The sequence below is a fragment of the Diaporthe citri genome (assembly GCF_014595645.1).
Source record: "Diaporthe citri strain NFHF-8-4 chromosome Unknown scaffold_5, whole genome shotgun sequence".
Lineage (NCBI taxonomy): Eukaryota > Fungi > Ascomycota > Sordariomycetes > Diaporthales > Diaporthaceae > Diaporthe > Diaporthe citri.
The window spans coordinates 521,239-542,036 of record NW_025064850.1 but is presented as its reverse complement, the minus strand read 5'-3'; the positions used below and the strand labels follow the sequence as shown (position 1 = coordinate 542,036).

At 54.3% G+C, this 20,798-nt stretch overlaps 6 protein-coding genes and 1 non-coding gene across 7 annotated transcripts; 5 read left to right on the top strand and 2 right to left on the bottom strand.

The window, feature by feature from the left end:
• Positions 1–2,003: 2,003 nt before the first annotated feature.
• INS49_010860 (uncharacterized protein) lies at positions 2,004–2,598 on the top strand (the record flags this gene model as incomplete). Its single annotated transcript, XM_043171582.1, has 2 exons — positions 2,004–2,081; positions 2,173–2,598. 2 exons carry the CDS (start codon positions 2,004–2,006, stop codon positions 2,596–2,598), a joined length of 504 nt encoding a protein of 167 aa, XP_043023327.1.
• Positions 2,599–3,287: 689 nt separating this feature from the next.
• On the bottom strand, positions 3,288–5,020 carry INS49_010859 (uncharacterized protein; the record flags this gene model as incomplete). Its single annotated transcript, XM_043171581.1, has 3 exons — positions 3,288–4,327; positions 4,387–4,656; positions 4,744–5,020. The coding sequence occupies 3 exons, from the start codon at positions 5,018–5,020 to the stop codon at positions 3,288–3,290; spliced, it is 1,587 nt and encodes a 528-aa protein (XP_043023326.1).
• Positions 5,021–6,914: 1,894 nt separating this feature from the next.
• INS49_010858 (uncharacterized protein) lies at positions 6,915–8,544 on the top strand (the record flags this gene model as incomplete). The annotated part of the gene is made up of 5 exons (XM_043171580.1): positions 6,915–7,013; positions 7,455–7,563; positions 7,660–7,909; positions 8,011–8,299; positions 8,359–8,544. 5 exons carry the CDS (start codon positions 6,915–6,917, stop codon positions 8,542–8,544), a joined length of 933 nt encoding a protein of 310 aa, XP_043023325.1.
• Positions 8,545–9,217: 673 nt separating this feature from the next.
• On the bottom strand, positions 9,218–9,841 carry INS49_010857 (uncharacterized protein; the record flags this gene model as incomplete). The annotated part of the gene is made up of 1 exon (XM_043171579.1): positions 9,218–9,841. The coding sequence occupies one exon, from the start codon at positions 9,839–9,841 to the stop codon at positions 9,218–9,220; it is 624 nt and encodes a 207-aa protein (XP_043023324.1).
• Positions 9,842–11,743: 1,902 nt separating this feature from the next.
• On the top strand, positions 11,744–11,848 carry INS49_010856. Its single transcript has one exon. It is a non-coding gene; the product is annotated as a tRNA-Leu (tRNA).
• Positions 11,849–12,443: 595 nt separating this feature from the next.
• INS49_010855 (uncharacterized protein) lies at positions 12,444–13,883 on the top strand (the record flags this gene model as incomplete). Its single annotated transcript, XM_043171578.1, has 1 exon — positions 12,444–13,883. One exon carries the CDS (start codon positions 12,444–12,446, stop codon positions 13,881–13,883), a length of 1,440 nt encoding a protein of 479 aa, XP_043023323.1.
• A 3,302-nt stretch (positions 13,884–17,185) lies between these two features.
• INS49_010854 (uncharacterized protein) lies at positions 17,186–20,417 on the top strand (the record flags this gene model as incomplete). The annotated part of the gene is made up of 2 exons (XM_043171577.1): positions 17,186–17,379; positions 18,485–20,417. The coding sequence occupies 2 exons, from the start codon at positions 17,186–17,188 to the stop codon at positions 20,415–20,417; spliced, it is 2,127 nt and encodes a 708-aa protein (XP_043023322.1).
• Between the last annotated feature and the right edge of the window lie 381 nt (positions 20,418–20,798).

Here is a 20,798-nt window from a genome sequence, read left to right as displayed (position 1 = left end):
TGTTGCTGCATCCCCCGGCCTGGGAGGTTTTGATACGACGCACACCTTGCCCCCCTGCTGGGGTCGTCTCTTGGGCGGCCGCGCGAAGTGCTGGCACCTCGTGCGGATTGCGGCACAGCGCAGCACCACAGCGCAGCGCAGCGCAACCCCGGGCTGGCCTGTTGGTGGCGGTCGGCCCTAATTGGGCCAGGACCTGCTGGATGGAGAACGGAAGACGCAGAGGATGTGCGTCTCCTGCAGACGAGATTGGCGTGCGGCAGGTGGGAACCCAGGTCGGGTTCAAGGCCGGGTCTGAGGGCAGAGTCGACTTCGAGTCGAGGGGGATGTCGAGCCCGGTTCGAAGGGTGTGCGCAGGTGGTCCTCCTGTCCTGTCGGACGGGGTGGAGGGGCAAAACTCGGTGCTGGCGGTGGTTGCTGACTTGCTGCAAGGGCTCTTTGTGCTGTCCCGGCCGTTCCCCTCGAGGTGGTCAAGAGCGAGCGGCCTGTGTTGGTAGCACAAGGCAGGACAGAGGCAGAGAGAGGCTTTGTGAGGCGTCGTAATGGGTGACGAGACCGGCTTGAGGCCCAAAGCGGGAAAGCAAAGGGAGGAGCCGCCCGACACCGACTGGGTTCGTCACAGGCAGAACTGGGCAGAACAGACGAAAGAAGACTGTGGGTGGGTTCCTGGAGGGCCCACTCTCCACCCTTCAGGTCAGTCGCACCGTACTGATCGATGTTCCGCTTACGGGACTGAGGCGGTTCGAATCCCAGAGCAGCAGCAGTATTGTACTTGGTGTTTTGTTTGTTGTCTGGTTGCACGGCAGTCGCAGCGGCAGTGGGACAGCAGGGCACTTTTGCTGAGGAGAAGCACAGACGCACATGAGACAACCCTGTTGTTATATTGCAATACAGTGGTGTGATAGATTGGCCTGGTGGATAATAGACATTTCAGATGGCCATCCCAGGTCCCTTAACAACCGTACAGATTACGGATTACCTACAAGCGCCCAGATACAGTATCCACGGGAGGGGCTGTTTGTTGACGACGGCAACGGGCTCGGTGCTGGCGCTGGTGCTGTGCTAGTTCCGGTTCTGGTCCTGGCTGGCGCAGTTTCTAATGCCGGGAGGACCCTGTAATCCTCAGCTCTGGGATCCAGTGCGTCATCCAGCGCCCACCAAGCTCATCAGCTCGCCTGCTCGCACACTCAGCAGCCCGATGAGCGACCACGACGACCGGCCCACGTCAGTTCTGCCATAGCGCTTATTGTTGTTTCGAACCTTGATTCTCGCTAATTTGATCTTGCCGAAGTCCGCACGTGGCTATGTATGATATATTATTATATGTCTTTAGACAGGCGCAACCCCACAATCATGGAGATCTGTTGCAGACGAGGCAGATTTCCACGCGTGCACTGTGCACCCACCTTCCCGGCTGCATGTTGCCCAAATATCAATGTATAAATGTAAAATGTGCCGGGGCATGTTCTTCCATCAAACGTTACCCCATAGATCTAGACAGCTATCCTGTAACAGCTTGTCCCGTAGGAGGTTGTCGCATAGGAGATTATCCTATAGCAGGTGGTCCCGTAGAAGGTTATCGCATTGAAGATTCCCCCATGGACGGTTATCCTACAGGTATACGCCCCTCACCGTCTCTAAATTCATAACTGCACGGTTGCTTCTCGCCCATCTGGGATGGAGCCGAGCCCAAGCAAAGAAGCGCCTGGAGCCCAGCCCATCTCACTGTGCGTAGTACGTACTGCGCCCGCACCCAGCACGAGGGGACCTCGGGAGCTTTGATATTTGTGTCACGCCGACCAATCACATATTATTGAAGCGACAGGGGAAGCTCCAGGATCGAGACTTCTAAAAAGCTCTGACACGGTATAGACCTCCCTCCACTCCACAGCTGCTTTGCACTCAAAACACTGCTCGCGCCAACTCCACGTCGCTCTATTCTAGACCTTGTCGCTGAGACAGACTGTTAAATCTGTGGACCTGCCGCAATCGCTCTCGCTGTCACCATGTCTGTCACACTACACACCACAGCTGGCACCATCAAGATCGAGGTCTTCTGCGACAGCGTCCCCAAGACCGCAGAGGTAACACGCACCCAGGCCGATCCAATTCCCCCTTCCTTCCACAGGGCTCTTCGTGGTGACTCAGGAGCTAACAAGAAGAACCACGCCTCAGAACTTCCTCGCCCTCTGCGCCTCCCACTACTACGACGCCTCGCCCTTCCACCGCCTCATCCCGGGCTTCATGGCCCAGACGGGCGCCCCCGCGGACCCCTCGCCCCCGGAGAACCCAAAGGGCGGCCGCTCCATCTGGGGCGGCACCTTCGACGACGAGGTCCGCCCGGCGCTCAAGCACGCGCAGAGGGGGATGGTCTCCATGGCCAACAAGGGGCCCGGTACGAACGGTTCGCAGTTCTTCATCATCTTCGACAAGGCGCCGCACCTCGACGGGCTCAACACCGTCTTCGGCAAGGTCATTGGCGACGATAGCCTGGCCACCCTGGCCAAGATTGAGGCGCTCGAGGTAGATAAGAAGAATCGGCCCAAGGAGCCTTGCAAGATTGAGAGTATCACGGTTCATGCGAACCCACTGGCCGGATGAGAGACAGGGGTTCGAGGATGCGAAGTCAGACGATTACCGGCCCCTGACGCCCTAAGACGCGACGAAAGGTCATGTCTGAGAATGCTAGGTTACCGACCGCTTTTGCCCACCCTGGCGAGTATGGACGTGAGGCCGGCTCCGGGCGTGCCTGCCATGCGAGCGGGCACTGGGCTTGCGACGCGCTGTCGGAAATGGGTGCCACGGTCGCGCAGAAAAGAAAGCGAGATAAGCGGGCATGACGTGCAACGTCAGGCTGTCCAAGTCACATACATGGCCAGGCTGTGGTTTGAACCCAGTCGACTTGTCATTCGCGCTGCGGTCCGCGGGCGATGGTTCACGGTGCAAGATGACGGCATGTTCAGACTCGCTGCATGTCTGTGGTAACTGCAAGGCGGCGACGACTACAGGACTCTGGTGACTACGGGGCTATGGTGACCACGAAATTGGGTTGGTCAGGTCCTTTGGCTCAGAGCGAGAGTCATCGTGTCATAAGAATATGGCGTTCATGACTTGGTCACTTAATACATGTAGGGTGGGGGTTGTCGCTCCTCTCAGCAGCCTTCTCTACAGCCCCGAATGACAACTGGTCGCAATCAAGTCGGGTATGCCTGTATCACCCCTACATTTTATTGACAAACGCTCCGAAGCCTTAATGACTATACGAAGAAAATGGACTGTACTGTTCATCTTCATGCGGCGCCAGAAATGATAGCTGCGGCCTGCTCTGTCATCGCGTACACTGGTGCTTGAATGTGAGCACTTAGCGGGACGGGGAGGACCGAGGCATCGACAACGCGCAGTCCATCCACCCCCTTGACACGGAACTCAGCATCCACAACCTTGCCCATGGCACAACTGCCCCCAGAGTGCCAGGTTGTCACCCCAGCCAGCGAGATGCGCTTATCCAGCTTCTCGTCGCTGTCATCAAGCGACACGGCCTCCATTCCCGGAACGGGAGGCACCGTCTCGCCAGCAATGTACTCCCTCCCGAACTTGGTCTGGAGCATCAGCCGAGCCAGCGTGTGCACGCCCTCGCGGGCTACGCACCTGTCCGTCTCCGTGGCTAGGAAGTTGACGTCGATTCTCGGGGCGTCTTGCGGGTCGGCAGACTTGAGGGTCACGCTGCCAAGGGAGGTTGGCAGGAACGGAACCGTAAGGGTGGTGAGGTGCTCGGCGTCCGGCTGGATTCCGGGGATGGGAAGCTTGACGTACAGCACCACCGTCTCGATGTGCGTCCGGGGCTCACGGAGGAGCCGGTGCGTCGCTGCGTCGGGCGCCTTGCCTTCGTCCCGCTCGATGGCTTTGGCGAGCTGGTCGTGGGGGACGTCGGTCGCGACAATCCAGTCGAGGGGAATTCCCATTGCGAACTCGGGTTGCTGGAAGAGAGGGTTGGCTGAGCCGATGGTGTAGCCTTTTTCGGGGTTCTTCAGCTTCCAGAATTGGTAGAACGACAAGTGGTCGTGCAGGCCTCGGCCGACCTCGGGGAGGTCTACCAGCGTCTCGATATTGTGCTCTTTTAAGTGAGCTGCGTCGCCTATACCGGACAGAAGCAGCAGTTGAGGAGACCGAAAGGTGCCACCACAGATGATCACCTCCGTGCCGGAGATGGTCTTGCCGTCAGCAAGCTCTACACCAGTCGCCTTCGGCGCGCCCTCTGCTTTCTCCAGGACAACCTTCTTCACGAGGGTGTCTGTCAAAACCTCGACACCATCCAGGGAGTAGTTGATAGCTGAGAACTGCCGCTTGCCCTCCGAGCCTCGCAGATGTATGCTCGGCCCAGGTTGTCACCCGTGTTCTGGTCGAGACCGGGCAGGGCGTGAACGCCCAATTCCTCCCAGGCTGCGGCGATAGGTTCGGTCAAGGGGAACTTGCGGCCTGTCGATACCGCAGAGGCGACAGAGATAGGCCCATCCTTGCCGTGCTGCTCGGGGTTGCTCTCGTCGAACCACGCCTCCGTGTTCTTGATGAAAGGCAGCTGGCCTTTGTAGCTCCACCTCGCGTCGCCCGCGACCGCCGCCCACTCTTCATAGTCCGCAGTAGAGCCACGGGTCCAGCCACCTTGACGTCATGTCAGAGATCTGTGGTTCTCATACGACAGGGATGGAATTGCTCGCCTGCTCTTCTAAGGCAACATAGAAGACTTACCCGAGTTGATAAGGGTCCCTCCGCCGAGTCCCTTGCCAGCATTATACACAATGCTGCGCCCGCCGAGGCTCGCTTGAGGCTCAGTCGGGTACATCCAGTCGAGCTCCCCGCCCAGGTTGAGAATATCGGCCCGGAGGATATCGGTCCGGGAACGGGTGTCCTGACCGGCCTCGATGAGCAGGATCTTAGATCCCGGCTTGTATTCCCGCAGCCGGCTGGCGAGGACGCACCCGGAGAGGCCGCCTCCCACAATGATGTAGTCGTACGCTGAGGCCATGGTGACAGATTATGGGATGTTTGTACAGGAGGTCGGCCAAAGGGCGCACGCACAGCAATGAGGAACCTGGTGCTGGCGGTAAAGGCAGGGGGTTCAGCTCGAGCCCTCTAGTTGAGCAGCATATTGTAGTGCTGGTGCTCAAGGGTGCGCTTTCGGAAGGATTTACAAGGCTTCCCATACTGTGGTACGATGTGTCTGTCCTGCCGTAGGCCGACGTGGATGCCAATCCCTCGCTCGCCCTCCTAACCAGGCAAGGACTGGTGGGCCACATCTGAACCAACAGCGTTGGTTATGCAGCTTGGTATTAGTCCCGCGCAGCACTGCAGGCATTTCGAATTCTGAATGTGGAACAATTAGTACTTCTGTTTATGCCTCGTTTTATCCACATGGAGTATTCCTCTTAGATCGTTACCGCCCAAGAAAAAAAAAAAAAAAAAAAAAAAAAAAAAAAAAAAAAAAAAAAAAAAAAAAAAAAAAAAAGCTCTTTCGCGTGCCCTGGTTGACTTAGGCGTACGGTCTGGACCCCTGGAACCTTGGTTTCAGTGAGGTAGTCGTGGGATCAACGGCCAAGTCTTCCGTTGGTGATCGTTGCCCATGTTGACACCACGCCAGCCTGCCGATTTACCAGGACAGTTCCGGTTAGCACTCGAATTGGCAAATGAGGTTTCCGATGCAGGACTCTCAAAGCAGAATTCTTGGGTCGTGGTCGACAGCGACGCCTGATACCACATGTCGTTGTGTTGGGGATATTCTCCACCTACTTGCAGTAGGAGCCGGCGAGGACCGCCAGTAAGAGATACTCGCGCGCACAAGGCCACAATTTATTTGTGTGCTCACTGTGCACTGTCAGACGGTACAGCTTCGAGCAGCTACGAACCACTTGATCACTTCGAGCTTCCGGAGGCTCTGCAAATGGGGTAAAAGAATATCCCGTCCAAACTCAATTACTCGTGTCCTAGTTACGCACACACGTGTGGAGGAGGACGTGCGCTCAATGTTTGCGTTCCCCGGAAGCTGGGCGGCTAACAACTCCAGTCCGAATGGACTGCAATGAGGTTTAACGCAATCTCCCCATTTCCATTGCAGAGTCTCTCGATCTGCGTGGTTCACAAGGGTCTTATTCAGCTTTACTCGGGTTTTCATCCTAAAGCTAGCCGGAGCACCTGAACAATGGTTTTCAATCCCCTGCGTGTTGAGCTCGATCTGGAAGTTGCTGGTGGAGATCTGTCAGAGAACTCCATCCACTCTTACGCAGCTGCTTCTTCTTCAAGCCATTGGTCAGGATAGAAGGATGACTTGTCCCCGGGTCGTCTATCCCATGGCAGATTATCCTATGAGAGGTAGAAGGTTGTCCTACAGAGACCCTGGAAGTCAGGATGGCCTTCCCTGGGGGATTGTTCCTGCCTGTCAGGGTGGCACTCCCGCACGCTGACACCTTACTCTCGGTTACACCTATCGCATCTCTGGCGATCGGTGTGCGCCCTGACGTTGTGCTCCCAACGTGGGATCACACCGAGCTTCTTATGTGCATTGGCACTTACTTGGTTTCTGAGCGGGCCCGCCCTCAGCGATTCGGCTCCATGCTCCGGCCCAGGCATATCAGTTCTCGCCTGCGTCGTCACACCCAAGTGCAGGGCACATGGGCAAGCATGTCTACGACCAGCGGCTCGGTTCCTGTCAGTTCCCCCGGGAGGAGATACAAGACCCAAGCAAAGCATAGCCAGTCGTTCCCCCTGTGAGCGCGATGCCACCCGTGTCGAGCCAAGGCGGAGACTTCAAGGGGGACAAGTCTGGACGAACAAAATAGCCATCTGGGCCGCTGGCCCACCCCCCTCCACCACGGTGACAGACAGTCGGGCCCTCCTTCAGACTTGCATCTCGGCTTCGGCACACCATGCGGCTGTACATTGCTGCCGCTGCCGCTGAGACGGACCCGACAAGCAGTGATGAGAAGTTCACGTCGACTGTTATCCCGCTCGCCGCGAGGGCCGACGTGCACCAATTCATCTGGTGCGCGGGCGTGTTTCTCATCCTCGTGACAATATGGACCGGTCTGCGGGTCTACTCGAGACGTACAAAGGCGCTTGCCTCTGGCCGTTGAGGATGCTTTGTATCACATCTCTGGTAAGTGGAATTGTTGGCTCATGGTTTGGAATCCATCGATCTGGCGTTGGCCCTTTTGCTCATGTTATGATGCTCCTAAGGTCTCCTTCTTCGGCTTCGTCGTCGCCCTGTTCTTAGGTGAGTCTATCGTAGCCCTCTGTCTAAAAATCAAGCACATATTGACTTGTGTAGCACTGTACCTTGGTGGAGCGGGATATCACATGAGTGAGCTCAACAAAAGCCATGTAGCAAGACTCACACAGGTCAGTTCATAGGGCTCCCAAAAGCTATCAGATTTCGTCTGACTGACATTCATCCGATGGTATCACAGTCCTTCCTTGTCATCCAAGCTTTGTACGGTCTGTCGATGTGCACCGTCAAATGGAGCATGCTCTTTATGTTGAAGAGGATCTTCGCCGTCAAGCCGTTCGAGGTTCGAGGTCGGTGCCCCTGGCGCGGACAACCAACACAGAATTGGCTGGGTCTGACTAACTGTCTCCCGGTGTTCATGTAGATCGTGACCTGGATTATCATAGGCCTCCAAGCCGGCTGGCTGGTTATGACTGTACTCATCGGATTCCTCATCTGCCGACCTGTCCAGAAGAATTGGGATCCAACGGCGGAGGGCACCTGTGGTAATCAGATCGCTGGTTATACTGCTGTCTCTGTGGTCAGCGTTATCGTCGACGTGTTAATGCTGCTTCTTCCTCTTCCTATGGTCTATAGGCTGCAGACGAGACCGGGCTATAAAGTGGGCCTATTTGCTATCTTCAGCATTGGTATAGTGTAAGTAGCGTTGCAGTCCCCCTCCGCTCAACCAGTACCTGCATTCAGGGAAAGACCACCGCTGAAGTCTCACTGTCCATGCTGACCTGGTATTGCAATAGAACCATAGCTTTCTCCGCCGTGTGCCTCACCTCCTTGAACTCGATCGACTTCGAAGATTTCTCATACACCGTCATCCCCGTCATGACATGGACAACCGCCGAAGCTGGGGTCGCCATACTGGTTGCACCATCCGCCCTCCTGCGGCCTGTGTTCGACAAGCTGTTCCACCGCATCCTTTCATTGTCGTCAGAGAGGACACCGGGACCCTCAGATGCCTCAGCGCCGTACATGGGCAGCCAGTCGAGGATGAACGGCAAACAGCGGAGGGAGTTCGTGAACGTTGGAGACGTAAGTAGCCACTGACCCTTCCCACAAGAACCAGATCCCTGACTGTCGTTGCTGTTCAGTCTGAAGAGAGCTTCGAACTCGAGACAAGAGGCCCTCGAACCGAGATCCAGGCCGGAACGAGACGCAGCAAGGGCACTCTGGACGCGATGGCTGCGGCTGCCAGCGGGTCTCTTGGCAGGAAAGGTGGCATGACCATAGTGGTCCAGCAGCATGTCGAGCAGACATATGAGGGAAGAAGTGTCTGAGTCAAATAATTCATTGGCAAGAAAAAGGTGACGCTGCCAGCGGATATGTCGCACACTGTACACATGAGGGCTATGGGGTGTGATGATAATGAGGCCCTTGCCATCATATTATAAGCAATCACTGGCCCGTTGTAGAGGCATCACCTCAAGTCACTACTCACGCGATCATAGCCGTCACCAAAGCACAGTTGCCACCAAAGCACAGTTGCCACCAAAGCACAGTTGCCACCAAAGCACAGTTGCCACCAAAGCACAGTTGCCACCAAAGCGTGGTCGATATCCAGATTAATGCCAGAAACCAAACAGGAAGCAAGCACTAAGTGGATGAGGAAAGGAGTGATTGTATGTTGGAGCACCAGCTGGGGTCTTCTCCTGGCAGTGCAATGCAGCAAGTGAAGAACTCCCGGACCCCCTCCCTCCCATAAAAGAAAAAAAGAAGAAAAAAACGAAACTCCACCATAGCTGCAAATGCCCGTTTAATGCATGTCTGCTTCGACGATCTACATGCTCAGCCAAGACCAGATGAGTAGATTAATATCGAGACAAGGGCTAAACCACCATTTACCCTCGCCTCTTCCCTGGGGCCAAAACAAGACAAAAAAGAAAAGAGGAATAACTAACTCTTTGGGCGCAAAAAAGCTAAGGTGACCGTCAAGTCGTTCCTTCTCTTCGCTTATCGTGCAGCCCTCACCCGGGATCCGCATATGTAGGGCTCCGCCTCTCCGTTTTCGATCATGAAATTGCGCTGCTCTGCCTTCGTAGCCAGGCTCTGGTAGGTCTCTCCGAGAGAAGAGTTCATTTTGATGTGATAAACCGTCCCGCGAAAGAAGAACGAGTACCAATCCGCACGTACTGCTCGCTTCTTTGGCTCACTTTCCCCCCTGTTCTCTTCCGTAGAAGCATTATTGCCACCACCATCATCATCGCCATCACCGCTGGAACCCTCCACAAAGGCACCGGAAATTATCATCCCCTGTTCACCGCCATCTAGGCTTATAATATCCCGTGAATTGGTGCTTTGCAAAAACGTATGGCAAGGGTTGTGGTCATTGCTTGAAGAGATCGCGAAGCGCGTCCAGCCTTCGGCTTGGTTGTTGTTGGCACTGTTAAACATCTCGTCATCCCCACCTTGGCAAAGGTGGCTAGAAGGTAAAATCCTGCACGAAACGGCTTTCTCCCCCTCTTCTCCCTCGTCGCAGCGCAGGTTCGCCTCTTCATCGTTACCCTGATCAAAGAGGGATATCTTAACAGGGCCTGTGTTGTCGCGGCTCACTCCACCTGGCTTGACCTTCTCCATGTTATCGTTGTCGGTGGTAGTGCTGAGGATAGGAACGGGTTAGAGGAGTAGGAATGAAATAAGTGCGAGTACGCGTCAAGATTGGGCAGCATGCAATGTTCAAGCTTTATACTCTAATGACACACTAAGTAGAGTCTGGGCCACGATGGGATGGAAATAGTATGTGGGTAGTGGGAGAATGAGGAAGTGCTTGGACACTAAGGAAACTGACATGAGCCTGGACCGTTAGCCATCTAAAGGGAGACTGTGCGAAGGGAAGGCCATCCCAAGGGATTCTATCTGATATTCTAGGGAGCGTCTTCCATAGGAGACTGTCCTGGAGGAGACTGTCCTGGAGGAGACTTCACTAAAGGTAGCTATGCTAAATAAAGGATTGTATGTTTTTAACGCTGGGTATTCAAGCGTTTATCACTGTATGAAGGGACTGGATGCATACTGCATAAGAAGCATATGTGTACAGATTAAAAACGAGACCACCGACCACCTATTAAATAAAGGAGATGAGCCTAGAGGAGACTATTCCCGAAGAGTTTATCTTGGGGTATCAACTTCTAGGAAAGGTTATCCAGGGAGTCCATCCCAGGACAAAGTCACTGAAAAGTATTGTGGATATGCATTAATCATGGGCAAGGCACATATCTAACATTGTGGAGATCTGGCTCGAGTCATCGCTACTGCGAAACTAAAGAAAATAATTGAAAATTGTCCCAGATACCATCACCGTGGCCCACAATAGAGGTTCGCTCTATCATATTTTATGGTCTTTACAATCTCATACCTCCTATTCATACTCAATCTTCACATGCCTTCTGGTATCTCACCTATTTTCATGTGCTATATTACTCATCTTGGAGCCTTGACTTGGAATGGCTTACTTGCCATATAGACACAGCCGTTGTTCATTGGGGACAGTGCTACCTCCTCCACCTGCTCTCATCTCCTTATATGAAGGAGCCAACGACATTACTCTGTTTTCTGAAAAGGCGTTCTGTGCTTGCCCCTGGAAGGTTCGAACCCAGGGAATTTCGTACTGTGGAGAATGGTGTAGATTCACCTGGACACAGTCATTACCAGTGGCTGGTATACGCAAACTTCATGTGTTTGGTACTGAACTTGCCTGCACGGGAATTGGCAGGAGGTGTTTTGCTCACATCTCGAAGTTTGTACGCCGTCTGTAATAGAATACCATACTGTGCCTTCAGTTCATGATGCAAACTTAGCCCGTATCTTGCATAGGAGATGAACAACATTGCTTAAAGCCTCTGGAGATGGGTTTTAGGCGCTTTAAGCTTAAAATATTGACTTGCTTGAAACGGGATGACAAAATTCATCCAATCCCATTATTAATCTAGTCGGACACATTTACAACCCGCCAGCCAACTTACAGACAACTCACATGGGCAAATCCACAGGCTCCTTGGGAAGCCACTCAAGTGCCAACACATAGATGTCGTTTATTCAGACGTTATTAGCAGGCTGCAGAGGGAAAACGGATGCACCTGCATCTCTGAACATAGTTTTCATGCTCATCTACAAAATGTAACCAGAGATATGACTCTCCCCCTTAGCTTGACATAAAATGTCTAGATGAACAGAATATAGCTCTGGCCAAGTCTGGCTCCCGTTCTCCGTGCTGTGGCTCTTCCTCTGCTGTGCAAGTCCTTTGTTGTCTTTGCACTGGCCTGGGCTCAAAGCGGAGAGTATCTCAAGTGTCCCTTTGTTAAATAGCTGTATGTGTATTCTGGTAATAAACTCCAGACTCAAACTAGGTAGTATCCTCAAGTTTCTCTTCATTAAATAGCTATATAAACTCTAGGTTTCTAATTATTTAGTTTCAAGCAAGGGATGACAATCTTTTGGGGGTATATAACGTCAATAGTGGTGTTATGAAATGCTAGGAAAGGTGCGATGGCCGAGTGGTCTAAGGCGCTGTGTTTAGGCTAGAATAATTATTCTTACTTATAACCGCAGTCTTCACGGGCGTGAGTTCGAATCTCACTCGCATCAGTTTAATTTTTGGATAATTTGGTGGACTTCATTATTATTTTCTTCTATTTTTCTTTTCCCTGTAATAAGTTTACTAATGATCTTCTTTTCTTCTTCTTTTTCTCTTAGCTTTATAAGCATATATATAAAAATTTTTCTCACTTTTTTAAATTTCTTTTTTAATATTTAAAACTTTAATAAAAAGCCATATCATCACGCTGATCCTTACAAGGGACGGTATGCTATATTAGTTATAAGACGCTGAATATGGTGCTGGACGGTTGTATACACAAGGCCTGGCATCAGGCTGGTGTACTTGATAGAAGGTATTTGCTACGGCCTGGTACAACGTGCGTGCGTATGTGTGAGGCGCGATAATGTGCCATTCTGAGTGGGAGACCTGTAGGCTTATGGGAGACTATTTGTGTGGTGGCATGCCGCAGCAGTGTCTCACTGTGAGGTATATTGCGGGGCCTGCCGCCAGGGCTGCCGCCAGGGCACCTAGGTACGTAGGCGCCACTGGCACTCTACCCCAAAATCTGCCCGTCACTTTTGGAGTTTCGTGAAATCCGATTCTGACATCGAGACGTTCACATGCCTCACCACCGCAACGACCATGGCATTCGATGACGACGACGATGTTTCGACGCAGCGCCTGGCCGAGTCACCCGAGGATGCGCAAGCCACCGTCGAAGAGGCCCTCGAGGACGAGGCGCAAGACTTCCGCCACTTCACAACGCTGCAGCGCAAGAAGAACATCTCCGTGTCCGCCATCCGCAAGGGCGAGAAGGACTTCGAGTCGCACGGCACCAAGTCGCAGGCCAGCGCCCTAGAGAAGAGCCGGCAGGCTATGGAGGAGGTTCTGGGCTATACGCGCGTGCACAACAGCAAGGACTGGACGCGCGGCTGGTACTTCCCCGACCGCTGGCTCGAGAACGAGGTGTTCGAGGGCAACGAGGTCAAGACCGAGAAGGTCGCCGCCGAGAGGAGGGAGCTGCACGCGGTGGAGAGGGTTGTCTGCGTTGGTTTTGAGCACAAGACCCTGGGGAGGAAGATAAGAGGGCAGGGCAACAACAAGCCGGGCTGGGACCAGGTGTGGCTGCTGCCGGAGGAGGCGCTCTTCCTAATCGAGAGGGGCGGCCTGGATCTCTGGTGGCCCACAGCTACCATGGACGAGATATTTCCACTCGGAAGCGAGGGCAAGGGCGCAGGTGCGGTGCTGGAGGCTGAGAAGGAGGACGAGTACGCCCTGGGATTCCCGCTCAGCCTGCAAGCTGCATACGCCCTGCTCGTAGGGAACGAAGGCGAAAGGGGCAAGACTACGCTTCGCAACCTGCAAGTCTACTCGAATCTCAACCGCGCAGGCTTCAACGTCATCAGAGTGCCTCCGCCGATTTCAGATCCAAACGCACCAGAGGCAGTTGCAGAGGATCAACGACCTCTGTGGCAGCGTCTCACTGCCCTGCTCTTCCCCGAACGAGAACCCACCCGTCTCGCCTACGGTCCGCTCGTGCAGCCAGGCCTGTACAGGTCGTACAGCTCAATTTACAAGCAGATCGCCCTGGTACCGCGGTATAAACCAACTGCGCACCCGCCGACGTCCCTTTCAAAAACACAACACAGCCCGTTCCGCGTGCAGTTTCACGTCTGGAAGCCTAGCGTCCAGAACTGGTCCAAGACCAAGGCACCGGCACCCGACTACTACCTCGCCGTCGTCGACGCGCACGAGACCTCTGTGCCGACCTCGGAGGAAGTCTCTGCCCTGCTGGACTCCGTTCCATACGCCCCACCACCGCCATCCCAACGGCAGGGCCAGGCCCCGTTCATGATGCACCGGAGGCTGAAGCACGGACACCGAAACGTGCTGGTCGCGGTGAACGACCACGGGGTCATCAACTACATGCGCTTCGGCGAGGGTGCCTTTGGCGAGGAGCTGCTGTACAAGCAGTACGACGTGCACACCACGCCGCGGGGCGGGAAGAGGGGCGGTGGCCGCGGAAGAGGTGGACGAGGTGGCAGAGGTGGTAGAGGGGGCCGGGGCGGAAGAGGTGGTTGAGTCACGAGTTTGTCATCTCTGCTTCAGCACGACACGCATAGCACAAGGTCATTCTGGACACGTCCGTATTGGATGGAAACCTGGGACGGGGAATGTCACTAGGTATGTGACCAAGCGACGAGCACTGGCCACTGAAAAAGTGGAATAGGCCAGTTCATCTGGCTGTGGCCACTCGTGCTCTCAACAAGGCCACACGATCTTCCTGATCATTATACTCTAGGAGTCGTTGCCTGCATCTGGTGACGGTCTCGTCCTGAGTCACCGCTGCTGCCTTGGATCCCACAACGCGTGAGTGAGTCTCCAGCACAACACCAAAAGAGGTTCAGCGAATCTCATCTCTCACAAAGACAGCTCTGTGCAAGCTCTTCCTCAAAACCTGGAGACCGACCGTCACATCTGGGTCAACGAGTGTTGCCTCTTCCGTCGCGCGAGTGCGGCGCCGACCAACACGGTCCTACTACACACATAATCTAGCCCGTCTGGCGGGAATCAATGAGACCCCCTCTGCCCTTAACGACCCGACAAGGAGACCGCGGGGAGACGACAATGCCAGGGACACTGCATGATGGGCCCATCTGTCAATTTATGGCGAGGCCACATGGGACCGAGGCGATTCGACATAAGAAGTTATGGTGCTAGCCATAGGTAGTCTTGTAGTGGATAGCCTCGCCCGTACAGGCAGACTTGAGTCCAGCCCGGCGAAGACGCACCTAGCTCGTCCACGAGGCTCAACGTCCGCTCTCCTCGAGTCTGCGAGACAAACTTGCAAAAGGCCACGCACCACTCAATTGACAAGGTCATCACGGGCAAAAGGGAGCAAGCAGTAGATCATTTTCATGTGCATTTGGTACGGGTTGTGAGACTCTAGTTGCAGGCGACATTAGCCGACTTACCGAGTACTCTTGGTGTCTCAGCGCATGAGCTTGCCCGCCACGAGGCTTCCGTTGCAAGTCCTGCAGAATGGCAGAACCTAGCTTTGGATTCATGCCGGCTGATTTGAAATATCTCGCTGCCTGGGGCGTATCCATTTGCAATATTTTTACCTACACATTGCGCCATGACAAGTCGATATGTGCACATTATGCAGGATCAGGTGCAACTTCAGGCTTAGCTCAAAGCTTCGAATATGCAGCGCAGTCCAAGGGACCACTCCCTTGCTGCTCACTCCATCAGAAATCCGTTTGAATTGGCAACATTGAACATGCGTTGGGATCAGCCACCTTTTTTGACCGCTTTTCAGTTTCTTAGAATGCTGCCCAGGGTAGCTTGGCAATATATTTATTTGTACGGGGGAAAAGAGAAAACAGGTAAGAGGGCTCTTGTGGTTGACCAAAATTTCCGGTCACGGTGGGGCTCTCGTCTGCCCGTTGCCACACAACCTTGGAACCTTGGGGGACACCCAGCAAACAAACGTGCGAGCAAGTTACCTTGAGCTCTACAGACCACTTCATTGAGTACATGAATTCCAAATTAATTTCAAACTATGGCTTCATTCATAGCCGTGTTGTGTTCTTCATTGCTTCAGTTGGATATAAGCCATAGCAAGAGCTGGCCGAGGTTAATCTCCCTTTTTCAGCAGCCGCGTGTAAGTGGGCGGCCTGTAGATAAGCTTGGCACCACCAGTGCAGGATTGGCAGGTTGGATCCATGGCCTTCCACTTGCACCATCATTATCTTTGAAGCTTACGGTGGAGAACTCTGATTAGTGGCTGCACTACCTGAAAACCGATATTTAGCTGTGGAAAATGATTGCCACCTTTATCCAGCCAGCTAAGTACCAGTCACATAATAATACAAGGACTTGGGCCCAAGCGGCTGTCACGGCTCCAGAGAGAGGTGAGACAATCAGAGTCACAACGGACTACTACTGTAGGTAGCAAGTACTACGACAGGCAAGTTCCGCGTCTCCATGTCTCTGGCTGTGTCTGGCAACTGGGCAGGTCTGGTTAGATTTGAAACCAACATGCTGATTGCAATGTGATTTAGTGCCCCACAGTGGGAAGACCCAGCCAATGGTTCCGAGGGCCTCTGTCCGGCTTGGGAAAGAGCGAGCCTCTGGGGGAACGCCGGAGCGCTGCTGGAGTGTCACCAGCGCCCAAGGCAATTATGGTGATGACGCGCCAAATTTGACAATCAGTTGAGCTGCTGCTAGTGTCTTGTCCATCCCCCGAAGATCCATGACCCATGACTCCAAGATCATAGACCAAGACCCAAGACCCAAGACCCACAACCGAAGACCCAAGGTTCAGGTCCGAGCCTGGAAGCTGGACCCGGACCAAACGCCCCAGGCCAAGGGCTCAAAGGCCCAGGACGGAACATCAGGTTCGAACCATGCATTGTCTGCGTTTGTTTAATAACCTTATTATTGCTGTGAAGCAGCAGTGGAAGCTGCATATGGGTCTTCGATACCATCTTTTCGATATCGAGTCAGGCCTCCAATAGAAAGACAAGGCAACCTCTCATGTGTCTATGTACCTGCCATGGCTGGGTCAGTCACGTCAACAGACTGGCTCACTTCGTCAGACACCTTGTGCTCCTTCTCCGTCTTCTGCCCACAAAGGTGCTGTGACGTGGTGTGGTGCACTGCACTGCGCTGAAGTAGACTAACTGCCCTAGAGGGAATGTCATCCCATTCACATGTATATAATGAACGCAGCCAGCATATAGATATCTGGGCACAGTGTGACTGCAGAGACTTGTACCCTCATAGCCCTGAGCAGCTAGTGTGAGCTGGGAGCTGCTGTAGATTTCCAAGGAACCCCCGAAAAATCCTCCCCAACGCTAAGAGTGTAGGCTTTGAAACCGCTGAGTAACACAATCTTTGCTTCTCAAAGTTCCACTATCCGGCGGCAAAAAGACCCCTCGTCAAAACTCACTTTACTTGCTCGCTCTAGTTTCCGGCCGCACACACCTCGCAATACCAACACCACCCTCAATCCCCCTGGCACCGCCATTCTCTTACTTGCAAACAAGCTTCCTACACAACAACAATCTCTTCTCATCAATTCCCCAGCCAGAGATCCTCTCTTCTTCCATTCCACTTTCTTTCTTCAATTCAAAACCTGATTGACTGTCACCTGCACCAGCTGTTTAACCCCCGTCATCATCAAGTCACCCTCTACCCTCCTTACTTTCTGACTCGGCACGGCACCGCCTTCCACACCCACCCACACGCCTACATATTCCTCTTCAGCCTCCGCAACTACACCAGCAAGCATCAGTTCAAGCCTCTGAAAAACAGCGCGCCCCGCCACTGACCGTTTGCACACTTGATCATATCGTATTGAGCCCTGCAAAACCAGTATGGAGTCGGACAATTCCTCGGTTGAGGCGCCCAAGAGCCCGCCTGTCGATGACAAGTCCCCTGCCACCGAGCAGACTCCCCCGATCGATCTCAAGAAGACGCCCGAGACGTCCCCCGACAAGGGCGTCGTCGCATCCGAGCCGGCAAGCCCACAATCAGACAAGATTGAGCCTGAAAAGGCTTCTTTCGCTACGTAAGTGTGTTTTGCCTACTTGTCTTGCCTTGGCCTGTTCTCGCACCGCTCCCACGTCGCTGTTGTATCACAACTTGACTGTCACCTTGGCGCGTTTCCGACGCTCTCACCTCACACTTTTCCCTCAACTCAGCCCCGAAGCCCTGCTCAGTAGGCTTGGGGCCTCTCAAGTTTCCCACGGCAGCCGCAGCAATTTCGTCTGTAATAGACAAACTGTCGTTGTCATCCCCGATAATGTATCACTTTTTGCTGGGGATTATGTCATCTCAACCAGTGAAGAGATGTCCTACCGGCCTGACGTGAAGAGCGACTTGTGGAGGGCTCTTCGTGGAGTGGAGGGTCACCGATTTGGTGAGCGCTCCTGGAAGCACTCTGACAATGTCCAATTCACAGCACTGAGCAACGACACTTTTCATCCCAACGCCATCACTTCACTTACTTTGCTGCATTCGAGCCCATTGAATTGTCTTCACGCCCGTTTTCCAATCGTATTCATTGCAACCTGGGCTCTAGCGCTGGCCCTCTCCTTCCTACTTTGAGTTTCCTGACCACACTTCCTTCCCAACCCGGCACATTTTGTGTCAACACCAACTCCGCCACAAGACTTCCGCAACAACGACGACAACATATCAAGCCCAGACGTTGAGCCCTACACCCTGACAACAACAATACGAGGGCAGCAACAGGTCCATGCCATGTCTTCCTTGCGCCCCATGCTTGGCGTCTTTCGCACCCGGGCTCGCAACGCGTATGTACTCATCAGCCTGACAACAAGTCGCGAGTGCGACATGCTTCAACTCTTCATCCCTTGCACCCCCGGAGCTGTGGTGTTCCGACTTTGTCACAAGTATCGCAGACTTGTCAAGTGACGCATCAATTGCTATCGTTTTGAAACATCAGCCAATCCAACCCGAACTCGTTTGGCTTTCTCATACTCACACTCCCACTCCCACTCCGACCTCTCTGCCCCGCCCTATCTCAACCAGCCCAACTACCCCTCCATATTCGCCTGTCCCTTTGACTTACAACAGCCCCACACCTATACCACACCTGCACGATCACTTCAGAATTATGGATCTGAGCATCAGCTGACCTTGCATCCCAGCACCATGACCAGCGCGGCCTACACCGGAGGCAGCGAGGCAAATTCATTCGTCAAGGACACCACCCTTGATGACGACACTGGCAACGAGGACAACCTGAGCCCTCCACCCGAGTCTATGAGCGGCATATCTAGCGGCGATGTGGTCATGAATGAGGGGTCCCAGGATGAGATCGTCGTCGGTTCTGCCAATAATGATGGCACCCCCAAGAACGAGGCTCAGCCTGTCCCTTCTGAGAAGGAGGACTCCAGCATCATGGACATCGACCGAGACGAGAACAAGGCTGAACCTCCTACGTCTACCTACCCTAAGCGGAAGCGGTCTTATGTCTTTGGCGACCTTACTGAGGACAAGATGAACAAGAGCTTGCTCGCCGACGAGACAGACGACGAGGCTTCTCCTGTTCCAGGCCCTGCCACAGCAACCAGGTCGGGCAAGACCCCCCGTACAACTCATGGCCTTGCTAGCGTCAAGGGCGTGACCATTGGTTACTGGCGCGAGTCCAAGGCGCCGATTGGCGACAAGCATATTGTTAAGGGCTTTATTGATTCTCGCGATCGTCTCCGCACACGTGTCCAGCCCTGCAACCGCGAGGGAAAAGTTGTCACCGACCTGTACCCCCTTAATCCTGGACCGGGTGGCAGCTGGGTCACCTTTGAGAAGATCGTTTTTGACAACCACCTTGTGCACCTCGACCAAACCCAGGTCAAGGAGTATGTCAAGATCCGGTCCGACATGGACGAACCGGAGAGCGAGGTCGGTGCAAACGACACAGCTGCAGTCCAGCAGGCTATTGCCCGCTGCAAGGCCCGAGGCGCCCAGGTTGAGGGTGCCCAGCCGCCGCAGATTGCTTATGGTGTCGACATCCCCGACCACGCCCTTCACCGCCCCGAGAAGCGTCGTCGCACCGGTGGCCCGTCCTCTGCCAACGCCACCCCCGTTGCGAAGGCCACCAACGCCCAGTCGCACGCCCCGGTGGCTGATCTCCACGGAACTCGCCCTACGAAGATCCTCCTTGGTTTCTGGAAGGGTTCTGCCGAGCCCGACGACAAGGACAAGCACGCCGTCTTCGGAATCCTTGGCAACAATGACATGTTCCGTGTCAAGGTCGGCCGCGAGACTCGCGATGGCAGACCGCTACAGAGCAACTTCCCTTCGGGCGCGGGCGCACTATGGCTCTCTTTTGATGAGTATCAGATCGAAGATTACCTCGAGGGCCTCACCAGAATGGAGCTCAAGGAGTACTGTCGTGTTCGCCAGTACCAGATGGACCACGGCGAGCGGGCCGAGGAGAAGGATCAGAACCGCAAGGTCGCCATCGATGAAGCACGCGCACGAGTCGCTGCGGGCTTCACCAAGCCTGAGCCTAGGGAGCACCCCTTGCCCTCCAACGCCAACGGCAACCTCGGCGAAGGTCCCTACACTGAAGCTGTCCTCAAGCACGAGGCTCCTACTCATGAGACCCGTCAGGCCCACGCCCGCCGTTCGCTTCCGACTCTCGTGCCAAACCAGGCCCGTCAGTCCACGCAGCCTCCCGAGTTCCGCGCTGCCAATAGATCGGGTGGTGTCGAGTCCCGTACCAACAACCTCGCCGTCAACGCGGTCGCCCGCGCAGAGGCAAGGCAGACAAAGAACGACCAGCGCGAGGCTGCCTACATAGCCCGCCAGAGCACCGAGGGAGACGCAGAAGGAGATGTTGACGGTCAGTCCACCTTCCAGGACAACGTCTCCCGCCTGAACCGCGTCTGGGCTGCTCAGGAGGCCCACCGCATGCGAGCGAACAAGGAGGACGCCAAGATCTACATGGGCATTAAGTACGAGCGTAAGCAGACTGGCCCCTTCGAGGGCAAGCTCGTCTCCCAGGGAACCATCATCTCTATTGACGGTGAGGACTATGTGGAGTACCGTGTTCTTACCAAGCCCACCTTCTTCTGAGGCCCTGCCTTCGCCATTCTTTACTGGGTCTCGGCCATGAACATCTCTCAGGAAGTGGATCGAGCCTGATTCGCTCGATTGGTCTGTTCTCGAGGTCAAGGAAGTTTGACCACCACACCAGATCTCCGGCCACCTTGGTTTCCTCTCATGGGGTTTTTCTTTTTCGGCGTTTGGTCTACGGAACTAATACCCATCGGCATGCCCTGTGTTTTCCCGCGTGCATTTCTTCTTTTTACGACCTGGCCCTGTTCATGTTGAGGCGTCCATGTTGCCTCCTTCGCTTCCCGGTCTCCTACGGCGGCAGCTTCACTTTCGAGAAGGGGTTCTTTCTCTTTACGTCTCTTTTCGTCGCCGCGGTTCTCGACTCGATTCTGGATTTCT